A 17131-nucleotide genomic window follows, 5' to 3' on the forward strand; every position below is an offset into this window, starting at 1 on the left:
TCTCAACAGCAATGGTGTGTTTGCTATGAAAAACACATCAGTCCTACTACACTCAGCACCTTCTTCTACTGTGACGTAGAGATGATTTGAGCACCTACACTTTCATACAAGCTGTGAGCAAACTAACTTGGCTTCTGTGGAACATTTCCTCCCAGATCCAACCTTTGCTAGGCTTGAGATCCATATTAATTACTGATACATCTGCATTTGTCATTAAAGCAATATTCCACTTTTAGATAATCATCCACTCAATATGTACTCACCCCTATGCTGATGAGAGGATGAGTGAAGATCTTCAGTTCACAAAACAATCCGTGAGTTTAAGCAGAAAACGGTTGCAGCTAGTGGCAGTGAATGGAGATCAAATGTAAATGTAAAAAAAAAGAAAACAAAACAAACACACCATACACGATGTTTTTAGCCGAGACTTTGTGTATCTCTTAATGCAGTGGTTCCCAAACTTTCTCTGCTGGGCCCCCCTTTGGTTGATAAGAAAATTTTCGCGCCCCCCTAAACCTGACACACATACACATATTTTGTTTTCAGACTCCATTGCAGTTTATTTCACACATTGTAATTAATACAAACCTCATAAACTCTAATACAACCCTCATAAACTACAGGTTGCAATAAACTACAACCTCTTTTGGAATAAGAAATAAATAACGAAATAACAAACCACCTTAACAGTGTAATTATGTTCAGTGTAACAGGTTTCGTTTTTTTTTTTACTGTGTAACAATACTCAACATTGCTATCAATGCATTTTTCAAAAATTGCATCTATGTGCAAAAATGTTTTTTTAAAACATGACAACACAAATATGAACTCCCTGAAAGGAAAAAAAAAACAACAAAAACCTAAAGGTTTGTTGTGCAAAAATGAAACCTTTAATCCTCACATCTTTTCAGTGACTGGTGTGGGCCTGCTTCATGCTGCAGATCTTCTCAAATCTGGGTTGCAGTTGCGAGACTGCCACTCTGAGTTCATTCATTCATCATTCACTCGACTAGCTATGTGTCAATTGACGCGCCATCCGTCGGAAATAGACTCGCTGAGTATTCTCCGCGGAGCAGAGCGCCAAGCCGCTTCTGGTATAAATTACAGCTCCGCGGAGAATACTCAGCGAGTCTATTTCCGACGGATGGCGCGTCAATTGACACATAGCTAGTCGAGCGGGCAGGAAGTCAGGCACGGAAAACAGGGGAGAATCCGGTTGATTTTCAAAATAAAAGACCCCGTGCAGACTCGCGATCATAAAGACAGACAGAAAATAAACAATTTAACTATGTAGCCTGCTTATCCATGGTAGAAGCGGGCAACACGCTCCGCTGCTGAGACGCTCCTGAAACGCTGCTGATCTTAATTGAAGTCGCGTGCATTACGGAGCAAAACCGCAGCGCAGCCCCGCCTGGTGTCAATACCGGGTAAGCCTTACCGCGCCCCCCCTGCAATGGCACCGGCGCGCCCCCCACTTTGGGAACCACTGTCTTAATGGATGCACGTGTGGAAATATTGCAAGATCGATGTCATGTTTACAAGCCACCTGCTACACGCTACAGTGGACATTTCGGCTAAAAACATGGTGTAAATGACATCTTTTGTGGTTAAATTTTAATGTCACAGCTCGCAGACACTTGGAAAACACCACACGAGCAGGATGGAGACATTTTGTGTTTGTTTGGTGTTGTTGTTGTGTTGTGTTGTTGTGTTGTGTTGTTTTTTACATTTACATTTGATCTCCATTCACCGCCACTAGCAGCAACCCTGTTTTCTGCTGAAACTCCAGGATTGTTTTGTGAACTGAAGATCTTCACCCATTCTCTCATCGGCACAGGGGTGAGTACATATTGAGTGGATTATGAGTCTGGGGTGGAGTATCCTTTTAGCAGCTCCAGACATCGGAGACCTTGCATTTTGCATGCATGCAGGTAACACATTAAACTTCATAGCATATCTCACTGCATGTTCCACATCTGTGTTATTGTGCGCATGCCATGGTTAGATGAAAAGAATACTTTATCCACGTCTATATTTATGTGGTAAGCCTAGCACAGCTTGATTGAAAACTTTACATTAGCTCCCTGTATGCACACTCTATAATGTTACACAGACAACCACTTTTGTCCTATTACTTACACAAAATAAACACAGTTAGGACACTGATAAATTGTGACTTACAGCTTGCTCTTCTGAGTCTTCAACACGACCAAGTAACGTCGGAAAGGTGTCGTCCTTCAGCAGCAGTTTACCGGCTAATCCAGCTTCGTACTGGCCCACATTGACGAAACAGTCCCGTGTGAAGTACCGTTGACAGACAAACACGGATGTGTTTTTCTTTTACTGGCTGGGAAAAAGCGGCTCAATCCACTTTAGCCTGGTGCTTGCCTCTTTGGGAAAGCTAAACAACGTCAACTTTCCCTCATACCCGAACAAACATTTCCTAGGAGCCATTCCATTCCGTGCTAACACTGTGGAATCGTAGACAGCAGAACTTCTGAAGCAGAGCGGGGGAGGGGGCAGGCCTAGAGCATATGCCGGGATATGCCCATATGAGTAAGTCTGGCATGCATTGACGTCAATGTTACTACACGGTTGAAAAAACAGACAGTAAAACACAGCGTGCAGAGCCATCCAAAACAGTTTGCGGGGCTCGCTTCCAAATGCATGAACCTCATTATTTGACGCTTTGGAATCGTTTAACATGAGTATCCGACATTGTGACAACATTTATAGGTCAGAAAAGAGGAAAAGCATAATAGTTCCCCTTTAAATGTTAAATCTAAATGTTAAATCTAAATCTAATTTTAAATCTAAATCTCAATGTTAAATCTAAATGTTAAATGTTAAATCTAAATCTAAATGGGTCACCAAGTGTAAAGCTAAATATTTATAAAATATCCCATGCCCCTTCTCAACCACACCCACACCACTGATCAGGAATCAGTAGGTGAAAGAGGGCTGCGGGGATGGTTGGAACTGAAGCATGGCCGTTTCCCTGCAAGTAGAAGATACTGAACGGGCGGTTTTGGTGGGTGTGCACTTCAAGGGGTAGTTCAACCTGTACCGTCCCCATCATTAACGGTAAGTTAAGTAGTCTTAATATTAGCGTTAACTCATTTATTCATTGCTAAGATATCTTGCTAACGTGACTCGGATGCTACCTAGGAAACAGTCAGCTAGCTTTTGGGAGTGTACCAATTAAAAGGATACTCCACCCCAGATTTATAATTCTCTCAATATGTATTCACTCCTATGCCGATGTGAGGATGGGTGAAGAGTCTACAAAACAATCTGGAGTTTCAGCAGAAAACAGGCTTGCAGCCAAATCCAGTACAATGGCAGTGAATGGAAATCAAATGTAAATGTAAAAAAAAAGAACACAAAACAAACACAAAATGTCTACATCCTGCTCGTGTGGTGGAATCCAAGTGTCCGCGAGCTGTGACATTAAAATTTAACCACAAAAGTCACCATTTACACCATGTTTTTAGTCGAAACGTCAATTGTAGCATGTAGCAGGTAGCATGTAAACATGTTACAAACAAAACCAAGAGCTCTATGGAGCCTATGTTGTGGCTCAATGATAGCCTGATCACCCTAGCTGACATTTAACGTTGTAATGTTAAAATGATGTGTTTGGGATGTTGCTTCAGGTCCCCGCACCACAGAGTAACCCACAGGCACTTCCAGCAGCGCCCACTGGCACGTCCAGCTTTGCCACCATGGTCCCATCACTGAGATCAGTAAGTGAAGTTGAGATATAAAATGTTAGCTAGAAAAAGTTTTTGTTGCCCTTAATTGTCCTTGAAATACATACATTTCTTTTCATCACATCAATTTTTCCAAGTGTAAGGGGCACATTTGAAAATGCTGTCGTTGAAATGTCATTGATTTAGATGTCATCTGCTAATTTCATCTTTTTATTTTACATTGCATTCAAATTGTGTACTGCCCAGTAGAACACTCCCTCTCCCTTACACACACAAAAAATGACAACTAAACAATATAGTAGCACTAGGGCTGTCAAACAATTAAAAAAAATAACTTGATTAATCGCAACACTACTCTGTGATTAATCGCAGTTAAAATACTACATATTATATATACTAATATTGCTTGTATTTTCTTCAATCCCTTCTAATATAGTAGGGAAAGATGCAATAAAGTCATTACAATTTAAGGATGCAATTTTACAGGTTGATGAAAAATAATAGCATACATCATAGGTGTTTATTTTTTCACATCAGCACTACATCTTGATTAGTGTATTAAATAAATGCCAATGTATCCATCTGAACACCTCAACTTTCATAAACAAGTCACATCCATACAGTCTATGGTCACTTGGTTGTGAATGGAGAATATTGTCCCCCTGAAGCTGCCGTACATCTGACAGGCCACCGTCCGTCCTAGGAAACACTCGCAGAGTTACAACTAGTCTGATTGTCACTGTCACTGACACTGTCAAACCAAGAGTTTCAGTGTTTTCCACTCTCGTGTGTGATCAAACCACCGATTGCAGCGAGTTTTACCCGATCGCGGGCAGAGTTTGACAGCTCTTCACTGGGCAGCGGGTGGGGTGAAGCTGCATTCAAGTCCCGCACTGATTCATAAAACGGGACGCGCTATTTAATCCTCAAATACAGGACGATTCTGTATTTCAGCGGATGGGTGAAAACTCCAGTGGCGACACAGACCACAGACTGTATACACAGACAGACACAGACAGACTCCACCTAAGTCACGTGACGTGATTAATTGGGCGTTAATTTTTTTTAACGCGTTATTGTTTCCAGATTAATTGCATGCATTAATTGGTTAACTTTGACAGCCCTATTTAGCACGTACATATTAGCAATGTGTTTTCTTAGGTGGCATCAATATAATGATTACTTTCTGTGCATGACAAAATAATATAAGGTATTGTATTACTGAATGACCTGTGTGTTTCTTCCCTCTTTAAGGAGGAGGGTACCATAATTTCAAAGGAGGACATTGAAGGTTTGTTGCTGCTGGGAACAACACTTTCTGAAGTTGCTTCAGTCCTGCGGATCTCCAGACCAACATTATACAAGCTGATGCGGGAATACAACATAAAACGAACAAAATGTTCAAACATTTCTGATGAGGAACTGGATGTAACAATAAGTGAGATCAAGGCAGAACATCCTCATGTAGGAGAAGTATTGCTTAATGGACATTTGCATGCAAGAAACATTCTTGTGCAGAGATGTTGTCTCAGAGACTCTGTAAGAAGGGTTGACAGAGCTGGTGTTGAGTCCAGAAGAACAACAATACAAAGACGAGTTTATACTGTACCTTTTCCAAACTATATTTGGCACATAGACGGCAATCACAAACTCATTCGATGGAAATTAGTTGTACATGGTGCAATGGATGGTTACAGCAGGATGTTAATGTTTCTGCAGTGCTCTAGCAACAATCGGGCAGAAACTGTTATGAACCTCTCCTCCTCTTCATGCCTAACTGTGCAGCCCTGCTGACACAGGAGCCTGTGTGCTCCTGACCCTCCAATTGTATTTTAACAATTTTTTTTGACAGTTTTAAGTCTTGAAAGCTTTAATTTTTTGCATGAAATACTTTTAATCAGCCAACAAAAAGAAGAATCATACAAAAACATATGGATGATTTTCCCAAACTTTGATACGCTGAGGATTGTTTGGCATTGGCCTGCTCTCTCCTGTGAGCCAGCTTGAGCTGTTCAGCTGCTTAGGCAGCCTGGCCTAGCATGGCCTAGCACCCATTCACCACCAGGCCCTGCTGCAGCCATCACCACCAGGCCTTATCTAATAGGTATACCTGCTAATGTGCATCCTTTCTGTTTCACATACACATGTCAATTAACAATCTACCTAAGGGTTTGATTTTTGCACATATTAACCCTTTCATGCATAGAGGTCACTACAGTGGACAGCTATTCAAAAGCCATTTTCTTGCATATGCATGGGTTTTGATAGCATAGATGCACATCAGCCACTACAGTGGACTCTATTGCATCATCTTACACACTGACAACTAGTGTGAAGCCATTGTATTTGCTACTTTTTTCCCTCCAAAACAAAATGGCCGACCGTCAGCCAGAAATGCAGAGTTCCTCTGGAATATCCGTCCAATCCTTCTATTCTAGGAGAACCTTGCAGGTAAAAAAAATATTGTAACATCAAGTTACATCTAAGGAGTCATGTCATTGTTAAATTGTCCAAGAATTGATTTTAGATTGTGACAAAATTCCAATTAATCATCTGTCCACTGAAGTGGACATCATGCATCACTAGCTATACTACTACGACTACAATTCATACTTTTACTGTGACTGTTGTTCTTGAAAATACTTAATCTGCAGTAACTTTTTTGGGTGTAAATAAATGTATTTATGCAATTAGCTGTTTTTTGTATATCATTACATTTTGTAGTGGTCAAGAGCAGAGCTGGATAGGAAGACCTACGATATAGTGGAACACATACCATCTGAATCAAGTGAGGATGATGCTAGTGGCAGTGAGGATGAATGGCTGCCAGGAAAAGAAGGAGTGGCTAGTGGTAGCAGTAGTGACAGTGGAGCTGAGGATGATGAGGGAGCCAAGCATGCAGAGGATGAGGGAGCTGAGGATGAAGTAGCTGAAGAGGATGTGCCAATCAACAGAGGTCGAGGGAAAAAGGCAGAAAACCAAAGCAGACAGACATGGAAAATCAAAGACAACCAGTTTGAGGGAGACTTGCCTACGTTTTTAGGGGAGTGGAAAGTGAATGTTGAGGGAAAAGAACCGATAGATTTCTTTATGCACCTGTTTCCCGAAGATCTGATAGATGACATAGTGCAGAATACAAACATGTATGCACTCCAAAAAGGAAAAGAAAATCTGGCCTTGACAAATGCTGAAATGAAAACATTTCTAGGAATAAATATGGTCATGTCATACCTCAGATACCCAAGATCAAGAATGTACTGGTCATCAGAGGAAGGTCTTCGTCTAGATTTGATAGCAAATGCCATGCCAGTGAACAGATTTGAGGAGATTCTGAGGTACATTCACTTTGTTGATAATTATTCACAGGAGGCCAGAAATGCTGATAAGCTCTTCAAAATCAGGCCAGTGCTGGATGCACTTGAGAAAACCTTCCATTCAGCAGTTGATCCTGAAGAGTTCCAATCGATAGATGAGCAAATCATTCCCTTCAAGGGCCGCTTGTCTCTCAAGCAGTACATCCCCAAGAAACCCAAACCCTGGGGTGTGAAAGTGTGGGTGAGAGCTGGATCCTCAGGGTACATGTATAGATTTGAAGTCTATCAGGGTTCAGCTGGGCATGGCCAGATCAGTCAACTAGGAATGGCTGGAGATGTAGTTTTGCGCCTCTGTGACGACATACAGCAAAAGAACCACAAGGTGTTTTTTGACAATTTCTTTTGCACCATTCCTCTCATTGTGGCATTGCAGCACCAGGGCATCTATAGTACTGGCACAATCAGGATCAACAGGCTCCATGGAGCACAAGAGAAACTGAAGAGTGAAAAGCAACTCAAGACAGAAGGAAGAGGAGCCTGCTCTGCTGTCAGCAATGGTCAAAACATCACTATCACACGTTGGCTAGATAGCTCAGTGATCCACATGGCCTCATCCTGCGCTGGCCAGTCGCCAACAGACGTAGCCCAGAGATGGAGCAAAAAAGAAAAGAAGATGCTCAGCATCAAAAGGCCATATTCTGTAATGCTGTATAATCAGCACATGGGCAGCGTGGATCTCGTGGATCAGTGTGTGGCAATGTACCCCCACAGACGCAAGAACAAACGATGGTACATCCGACTGTTCTTCCACTTCTTGGATGTGGCCACCGTCAATGCCTGGCACCTCTACAGAATGTCTGGATTAGAGAAGAAGGACCTTCTGCACTTCAAAGCATCAGTAGCTCGTGCACTACTGAATGCAGGATCCACCAAGATCCGTGCCAGAGGAAGACCCAGTGCCACCCCGCCACCAGTGAAGCGCAGAGCAGTGTCCAAGGCACCCCCAGAGATCCGGTTTGGCCCTGGAAACCACTGGCCCCAACTCATTGAAGCCAAGAATGCAAACAGGTGCCATGATGCTGCATGCACCCGAAAAACGAAGTACATCTGCATGCAGTGTCTTGTGGCTTTGTGCCCTGGGTGCTTCTCCAGTTTTCATACAAGATAGTCTTCCCTTTTGAAGTGTCTCCGCAAAGAGCAACAATGAGACAAGCATGCCATGACAGTCAACAGACAGTTCAGAGGCTCTAATGGACAGACCAACTTTATGCCAATGTGTTCTTTTTCCATATATTGATGTTACGGCAAGGTTTCCAGTATTTGTAGCAAAGCTAACAGTAAGAACATTCATTGCAGAGGATTCCTCAATTGCGGTTGCAATATCTGAAGTTGTATCATTTTTTGTATGTATTTGGTAATTTTCATTTGGTAATTTTACTATGTTATTACAGTATTATTATTAATACAGTATATTTTCGGTTGAAAGCAAAAATGCATGTTGTCCACTCAAGTGGACATATGAAAATATCATTGGAAAATCTGGATAAAACAAAAAAAAGTTAAAATCTTGTTTTTTCATGCCCAAAGAGCACTAAAAACACATAGGAAAAAAAATCCTGATTGAGGTTGTCATAATTCATGCATGAAAGGGTTAATATTTGTAGTCTCAGGAATAAAATTCATGAACTCTCTATTTCTGCAACTAAACAAAGTTGACGTTCTTGCTGTGTCAGAAACACATCTAGACAGTGGTTTTCAAGACTCAGAGTTGATCATTAATGGTTATTCCATATACAGAAAGGATAGAAATAAATTTGGAGGTGGAGTAGCAATTTACACTCGATGTCATTTTCCTTGTAAAGTCAAGTATGATCTTATTAAGGATAACATTGAAGCTATATGGATTCAAAATCATCTGCCACATTTAAAACCTCTTCTAGTTGGCTGTTGTTACAGAGCTCCTAACTCTAATGTGGAATACCTCAATACTTTGTGTGAAATGATGGACCATATTACAGAAGAAAATAGAGAAATATACTTGCTTGGAGATTTTAACATTGACTGGCTTTCTGAGAATTGTTCCCTGAAAAGTAAACTTAGGTCAATGGCTGACACCTGTGGATTAACACAGCTGATATCTCAAGCTACTAGAGTATCTGTGAATCTAAATGGTGTTACTTCCTCAACTTGCATAGATCATATTTACAGTAACAACTCTGAGCTGTGCTCCAGACCTGTTTCAGTGCCAGTAGGTTTCAGCGACCATAACTTTGTTGCATTCTCCAGGAAAACCAAACAGATCTCTGCTTCGCACATTTCTTCAGCAATTTGTCATATCTTCAATAGATGCTTAATCAGTGGCACATGTCCCAAATTGTGGAAAATGGGCAAAATAATTCCCCTGATCAAAGACACTAAATGTACATTTAGTCGTCCCAATAGTAGGCCTATTAACATCTTGCCTGTTCTAAGTAAACTGTTGGAAAAGATAGTTTATAAGCAGATCCAGAGTTACTTTTTTGACAATAATTTAATTTCAAATCACCAACATGCATACAGGGTCGGTTATTCTACCTGCACAGCACTGACACAAATGAATGACAATTGGCTAACAGCCATGGATAATTCAAGGCTTGTTGGCGCAGTATTAATTGATTTTAGTGCTGCTTTTGATCTGGTGGATCATGACCTGTTACTGAAGAAGCTTGACTACTATGGTTTTAAAGCATCCAGTCTTATGTGGGTTAGTAGTTACTTGTTTAACCGAACACAAAAAAGTATTTTTTTAATGTCATTTTCTCAGACAGTAGACAGCTTGAATGTGGACTTCCACAAGGTAGTTGCCTTGGGCCACTCCTCTTCTTGATATTCACCAATGATCTCCCATTTGTTTTAAATAAGTGTGATTTGACTATGTATGCAGATGATTGCACCATGTACTATGCTTCACCTTCTTGTGATAAATTGAATAATACCCTATCATCAGAACTTAATGTCATCTTCAATTGGATAGAAACGAACAAACTCAAATTTAATATATCAAAGACGGTCTCTATAATATTTGGATCTAATTATTATATGGCAAAGAATCCAATTCTGAACTTACAAATAGATGGCCAACTGATTCAACATGCAAGAAAAGCAAAGCTACTGGGACTCTGGCTTGATAACACTTTGTCTTGGTCTGAACATATAAATAAGATTGTTCTGAAGATGGGAAGTACAGTTTCTATCGTCAGGAAATGTGCACCTTTTATTCCTTCATCTCTGCTCTGTCAAACAGTCTCTGGTTTTGTGTCATCTGGATTATTGCTCAGTTATCTGGTCATCCGCGTCTAAACAGTTAATAAGAAAATTACAAGTGGCACAAAACAAGGCTGCCAGACTTATTCTCAACTGTTCCCCATTGACAAGTACAATTGATATGCATTGCAATTTGGGTTGGCTCTATGTTGAGAAAAGAATTTTAATGAATTTATTAGTCAATTTTTATAGTGTTGTGAAAAAACGATCTCCACATTTTCTTGCTCAAAATATAATTTACACCAATGAAAGTCATTCATATTCCACAAGAGCTGCTAACAATGAGCATATAATTCTGCCATGTCCTAAATCCAGTTTTTTGAAGAAATCAGTCTTGTATAGAGCCACAAGTTTATGGAATCTACTCCCAAGATATATTCACGAAGCCAAGGGACAGGAATTGTTTCAAGAGAAAACTGAGAGCACACTTGATGATAATTTGAGTTAATTCATTCGTTGTAACTCTGTCATTTATTTTCTCTGCTTTTCTTGTTTTAACACACTCTATTTTTAAATTATGTATTTCTTGTTTGTATACTTTTTGTATTATGTTGTGAGGGTGGACCCCAGGAAGACTAGCTGTTCACCCAGACGTCAGCTAATGGGGATCCACAAACAAATAAACTAATAAACAAATAAACAGCAATCAGTGCACATGGTCGGCCTTTTCAGATACGAACTGATCATGGAGGGGAGAATGTCAAGATCTGGGAAGACATGAGAGAGCACAGAGGTGAAAACTCTGTGTTGACTGGAAGCTCTGTCCATAACCAGCAGATTGAACGCTTCAATCGAGACCTAAACAGGAACTGCCGTGATGTGTTTGCACCTATTTTCTATGAGCTGGAGTCAATGGAGGCCTTGGATGTAGACAATGAATCAGATTTATTTTGTCTTCATTATGTGTACATTCCCAGGATCAACCAAACTTTGAATGAGTTTAAAGCTGCATTCAACAATCATTCAATTTCCTCTGAACAGAACAGAACCCCAGTTCAGCTTTTCACACTAGACAGACATCTTCTGTTACCTAACCATCCAGAAGCTGCAAATGAGGAAAGAACAGTTGACTTGGCATCAACATCTCATGCAGACTACTCCTTTGGCACACTTGACCAGCAGGACATGCAGGAACTAGTTGCTGCAGTAAACCCTCTTGAACATGACGGTAACAAAGGAAAAACATATCACAGAGTGCAGGAATTTGTATTCCACAAGATTGTAAATGTGTAACTGTAACACAGCTGGTCTGCTCTTTGTTGGCTCTGGTAAAAACAAAAGAAAAACTTTTCTGTCATTTTATAGACAATCATAAAAGTAACTGACAGATCATCATCAGAATCAACAATGTATCAATTAGTAGTGGTAAAAATTTGGTAAAGCCTGTTAACTACTACATACCGACAGACTTCAGAAAGACTGAACAGTGATGAAATGTCTTAATAGAAAAGAAAAATAAAATCAAATAAGCCACTCAGCAGTTTATTCATTTTACATCTATGTGCATAGCTATGTAATCCCAGCATGTTTTTTTCCTTTTGTTGATTACACTGCACTAAAAATGGCTCCATTCATGAGAATCACAAGAAAATGGTAATCAAACTCATCATCATCTGCCAGATTCTTTCTGTTAACAAAGATCTGAAGCTCATCAGAGCACGTATGAGCGATGGAAAGGTGTTTCATGTCATCATGGACGAAAGTTAGTTTTGGACTGGGAAAAAATCCAATTGCAGGTACTTTGGTGCTTCCTGTTGCAAAAGCAAGGATGTGTCCAGGATTCAATGTCAGGATGAATGCTTTTTCTGCCTCAGTTAGGTTCCTTGTATGAAGACGTTCCCCAACCTTTCTTTACAAAGGTGAAAAAGGTACAAAACAACATATAATAAAAACATTACGACCCATGTACAAGACAGAATTACTGTTTACATATCTTGAACTCAGATTACAGACAGTGAAATTCCAGTATTGTAATTCCTACAGGAAGGTCAATGTAGAGAAAGGGAATAACAAGGTTGTAACACTTGTATATGCAGTAGGATCATTCATAAATTGCATCTGACAAACAATAACCTTTCATCAGTCTTTCTAATTGGTAGGTCACAACAACCCACTCATTCTGGATGAGTCAGAGACAGTGTGGCCCCAAATATTATTGAAATACATAGTTATCAGATATCTGACTTATTTTGACAGAGGTGCATGAAAGACATGTATGTTAGCCATTGCTGTGGTAATGCCACCATTTAATTAAAAACAGAGGCTACGTTTACATTGTTCTTTGTAGACAAGATGATCAAACACAGATTTATCCCAGAGTATGTAAAAGATGTATTTACATACTGGATTACTGATAAAAAATGGACTGAAACCCCAGTGTGCGACAAGTAACTCAGTCCTTGCACAAGAGCAAGAACCATTAATATTAATATGTTACTTAAAATCGAAACATCACACATACAAGGATGAGTCCAGATGAAAATTTCTACAGAATTCTTACAGATAATTTTTTTTTATTACAGTTGAACTAAGAATACAGCAATGGTACAAGTATGACATGATCCAGTAGACAAAGTGATCCTTTTTTATTAGTTGCATAAAATGTGCATATACTTTATTTGTCCTCTTATTTGAGTTGGGAATGGCAGAAAAGGTTTGAGAACCGCTGTATTAAGTTTGCTAATCAATGAACACTGAATAAAATAACTTTATTATGTAAAATTGTTGACATTGTTACCAACTTTGACTCAGACTATTTTATTCTAAAAATGTGCACAGTCAGCATATAAAAGCATCAATATCTCTACATCAAATAAAATAAAATTGGGGCTCTGTCTTGGTGCTTTCATCACAATATGAACAATAGATTAGTTATGCAGCCCCACTATTAATACTTTATTTACACATCAATTTACCTTGTACACAGTGAAGAAACTCTCTGAACTTCACCACCATTAACTCTGTCAGGGTTGTAGGGTTTTTGGTTTTGGTCTGGTCTGCTTTGTTTCTTTTTTCTTTGTCTCCCTTTTCCCCCTCCCTTTTCCTTCCAGGGCAGTGTGTGTGGCAGCGGCGGCAGTCATTGGCTGGCTCAGCGTAATTAGACGCACCTGACTCTCATCATCACATTCCCCCTTGCTATATGAGCTTGGCCAAGTCACCACTCCTGTGCCGGACTATTCAGTCGCAGTCGGTAACGTAGCGCAGCAAGTTTCAAGTTCTCCTGTGGACTTAGGGGGTAGTAAGGGTTTTCTTTCAAGAGTGGCAGAGCCTGTGAAAACAGTATTGACAGAAATTATCCATCAATACATTATATTCTAGTACTTATCTCTCTAGTACTAATCTCATTATACAAATTATTTAACACTATTTTCACTTCACACAATTAACAGTCATAGGTATGTTCTCTTTCTAATGATTGTTTTTTTTAATTAATTAATCTAAAACCTTATTTATTGATTATTCTCAAGATTGTTTTTTATTAATTGATTTATTATAAAAGTTTACCCCAAATAAATATCAAACTTGTCTCATTAATATTCAAATACTTATATGATCATCTAATCCTGTTTTTTCAGTCTGACTGCCAGTTGAGGGCATCAGCCTAGTAGTGTATTGACATTAGGCTACTGAAAGTGCAAGCATTGAAATGGAATGGTTAACCATTTTTAGAGCACACAATGTGACATGAGTGTTGCTGGTTCATACAGAATATATTTATATTGAACATATTGCATGTCCAAACTGCACCAAGATCGACTACACACTTCCTTGGATCCACAGAAATGCAATATATCTAGTATGTGTATATGTAGTATGTGTAAGTAGATTGAAGGAAGAGGAGGGGCCTAATTTGTGTGTACAAGCCGCAACGGACAAATGCTGCTGACTCTACCTTTACCAGAGTTATTAAACTACCCGAAAAGTGCAGTCTGTATTTACTTCCCAATATTTATTCATTTAAATTTTTCAAAAAGGACTGAACAGCATTCAGTGTGCAATAAAACCATGCACAGCAATTCACTAAGTGTTGTGCAACAGAATGCAATTACAGTTAGAGTTCTTCAGACCCTCGACTAACTGATCGTAGCAGCTCTGTTGTTGAATGAGGACATGGAAACGTATTGCATTGTGCACAAATGCATCTTTGTTGTTCATGCTGACTGGGTTTGGAAGACCTTCGATTTCATATCTCCATGAGTCACAGCATTCCAGTGCTTGTTCCAGCTCATCTGTGGTTGCTGCCTCATCAACCTCAAGGTGCATAATGGAAAAGTATTAAAGGGAAAATTAATTCACAATTAAACTAAATGACATAGGACATGGTGTAGAAGCCAAGAAAAGCTATCAACACTCCTATATATCGTACCTTCTTCAGGGCTTCTCTCAGTGCCATGTCAGCTATGTCATCTGGAGTAACATTCACCTGAAAGCTGTTTCCTGTCAGAAAATAGTCCACAACAAGAGGAAAGAGGAGAGCTGGAGGTTCACCACCCTGTGCTATGATGGTTGACATCATCTGTCCAATAGTGCGGTACACTCCATTCTGCAGATGAGAAATGTTCATTCTTGGAATGAAGCCTTTTGGAGACTCTGGAGAAAAGGACAAAAACAATTGTGTTTATAATTTAAAAAAAAAACAGAGTAATTCAAGATATCATAAGCAGACCATTAACCTACTAAATAATCCAAATCTTGGGAATAGAAACAAACTTAAGAAAACATGCGTTATACTGACCTACTGGGCCTATGGGGCTAAAATGTACCAAATTGAGAGGGAAACTGGGAACACATAAGTGACTATTTAGACCTTTATTAAATATGATTAGGGTTAGTGCACAATACTTAACCCTCCAGGGTCTAAGAGTATTTTCTTTTTCTTTTCACTGCTGGAAAGATGCCCCCTCCATAAAACTGGGTTGCAGGTGAAATACATTATTTTGAGGCGCTGTGGTATTATCTTTGGCTCATATGGTAGAAAACCTACAACCAGAATACACAGTCTGGTTTGAAAGAGGAAACGGTAAGGTGACCAGGTGGTTACAAACAACATACTACATCTAAACAGTACACTAAAATATGTAACATAACTTGTTCACCATTATCAAAATCAATATTTGGTTGGATGATGGACGCTACAGTTACAAACTGTCACAGGGGTCTACTGTGTGTAGCAGTGTGGCTGGCAGCAGAGCTGCAGCACAAGGGTAAGGAGTCACATATATCATTACAACATGATGACAAAAAGTACTGTGGACTTACAGGTCAATGGCAGAGGATCTTTCCTCATAGCATAAAACAATAAACACCTACCTGGCAATATTTCAGATTTAAACCCAATGCTAACTGCTAAGAGGGAACCTGATAACGTTAATGAGGGAAAAGGAGTTGGTTAACTCACTAAGAAGTAGGAGGTTGAAGGCTCTTCATCAAACAACCTCTTGTTTCATTCATTATAAAAATATTCCCTGACATAATTAAAGTTAATCAGATGTCAATTAATGTCAAAGCACTAATGATGAACTATATCAGTGCTATCCTAACTAAACACAGCACATTTCCTGTGACAAGCATACATCCAGAAGTCCACTCATTTTATTTATTATTACCAGTTTTGTCAAAGCTTATTAGTCAGCAGGAAAATGTTATCACCACAGAAATCCTACTTTTGTAGGTCATCAATTACCGGCATTTTGTACTTGCGGCTCTCCCAACCCAAAGCACCCAAATCTAACAAACTGGGAATGAGATTCAATCATCTTGAATCGCTGATTGCACCTTTGAATGTCTGTCTTACAAATCCTGCATAGTATTCCTTTAATGGCAACAAATGAAGGTCTAATTAGTTATATATGTTACCCAAACTTCAAGAGGGCAATTTACCCAGTATTTAGGAAAAGGTTGTTTTTAACACCACAATAGTACATTTAAAATGTAGTACATAACATTTACAAAAAAGGGCTACCCTCAAATGCCCCGCTCTCTTTGTAGACGGCTTTACAAGAAGACGGAAGAATTCTCGCCGGGGTCATCCAAGGTCTTCTGAATCTTCACTGGTGTCTTCGTCACTGGCAAAGGTGACATACAAAACATCTGTGTTCTCAGCAAATCTTTGTCTGCTAAACTGTTGGAGGGCAGTTTTCCACACATTCCTTCGGCTGATGTAGATCGATCTGTAAGCTGTTGTGACAACCCTCTCACTGTGTGCTTTTATTATTCCTTGAATTTCTTCTTTGCTCAAAGTTTTTGAAAACCTTAAAAACAAAAAGAATCATAGACATATTATTCATATATCATTCAGACATATTACTTGACTTCATTAACCACCATCAGTAAAAAATTAAACTTTATGAGATGAATGAAATAAATTATACAATGATAAATGTATTGTCACATGTTAGGGGTAGACAGGCAGAGTTTTCCAGCAGGCTTTGAGAAAATGTGTTTGAGAAAGACAATTTTGCACCAAACTGGCCCAATGGGAAACTTTAAAAATGAATAGATGAATATATTTAAAATGCTGTTAGAAAAAAGTTAAGTTAGATGTGGTTTAGTGTATGATTTCTAATAAATTTAATATTTGACTTTAAATAAGAACCTCAACAGGAGTTGTAATTAACAAGAATTGAAATGGTAAAATAACCTTTGCCAAACAGGGTAATATATTCTTCAAATATTATTAATAAACAAATATTACAGCTATATAAGTACTTTAATTGCCAGTCGGCAAGATTACCATTTTGAAAAACTTATATTATTACCTGCAGACCTGCATTTTTTCCTTACTTTGCGAAGGGGTGCAGA

At 39.2% G+C, this 17131-nt stretch overlaps 2 protein-coding genes across 2 annotated transcripts; one reads left to right on the plus strand and one right to left on the minus strand.

Moving 5' to 3' along the window:
* The first annotated feature begins 2534 nt into the window (after positions 1-2534).
* On the plus strand, positions 2535-5507 carry LOC146325794 (uncharacterized). Its single transcript, XM_084719895.1, has 2 exons — positions 2535-2556; positions 4924-5507. The coding sequence occupies exons 1-2, from the start codon at positions 2535-2537 to the stop codon at positions 5505-5507; spliced, it is 606 nt and encodes a 201-aa protein (XP_084576021.1).
* Positions 5508-10974: 5467 nt separating this feature from the next.
* Positions 10975-16359, minus strand: LOC146325795 (G2/M phase-specific E3 ubiquitin-protein ligase-like). Its single transcript, XM_084719896.1, has 4 exons — positions 16293-16359; positions 14697-14920; positions 14367-14581; positions 10975-12179 (listed from the first exon to the last, which is right to left on the minus strand). The coding sequence occupies exons 1-4, from the start codon at positions 16357-16359 to the stop codon at positions 11876-11878; spliced, it is 810 nt and encodes a 269-aa protein (XP_084576022.1). The 3' UTR covers positions 10975-11875.
* Between the last annotated feature and the right edge of the window lie 772 nt (positions 16360-17131).

Source organism: Lutjanus erythropterus, chromosome 6 (genome assembly GCF_056507025.1).
Source record: "Lutjanus erythropterus isolate fLutEry1 chromosome 6, fLutEry1.hap2, whole genome shotgun sequence".
NCBI classification, from domain to species: Eukaryota; Metazoa; Chordata; class Actinopteri; order Lutjaniformes; family Lutjanidae; genus Lutjanus; species Lutjanus erythropterus.

Excerpts from the sequence above, each read along its gene's own strand:
- LOC146325795 (XM_084719896.1), bottom strand. The coding sequence starts at position 16,359 with ATGACCCCGGCGAGAATTCTTCCGTCTTCTTGTAAAGCCGTCTACAAA. Across the intron at positions 14,582-14,696 it reads TGAGAGAAGCCCTGAAGAAG|GTTGATGAGGCAGCAACCAC; the intron begins GTACGATATATA and ends ATGCACCTTGAG. Across the intron at positions 12,180-14,366 it reads TCTAACTGTAATTGCATTCT|AAAGGTTGGGGAACGTCTTC; the intron begins GTTGCACAACAC and ends ACCTTTGTAAAG.
- LOC146325794 (XM_084719895.1), top strand. The coding sequence starts at position 2,535 with ATGCCGGGATATGCCCATATGA. Across the intron at positions 2,557-4,923 it reads GCCGGGATATGCCCATATGA|GTATTGTATTACTGAATGAC; the intron begins GTAAGTCTGGCA and ends AAATAATATAAG.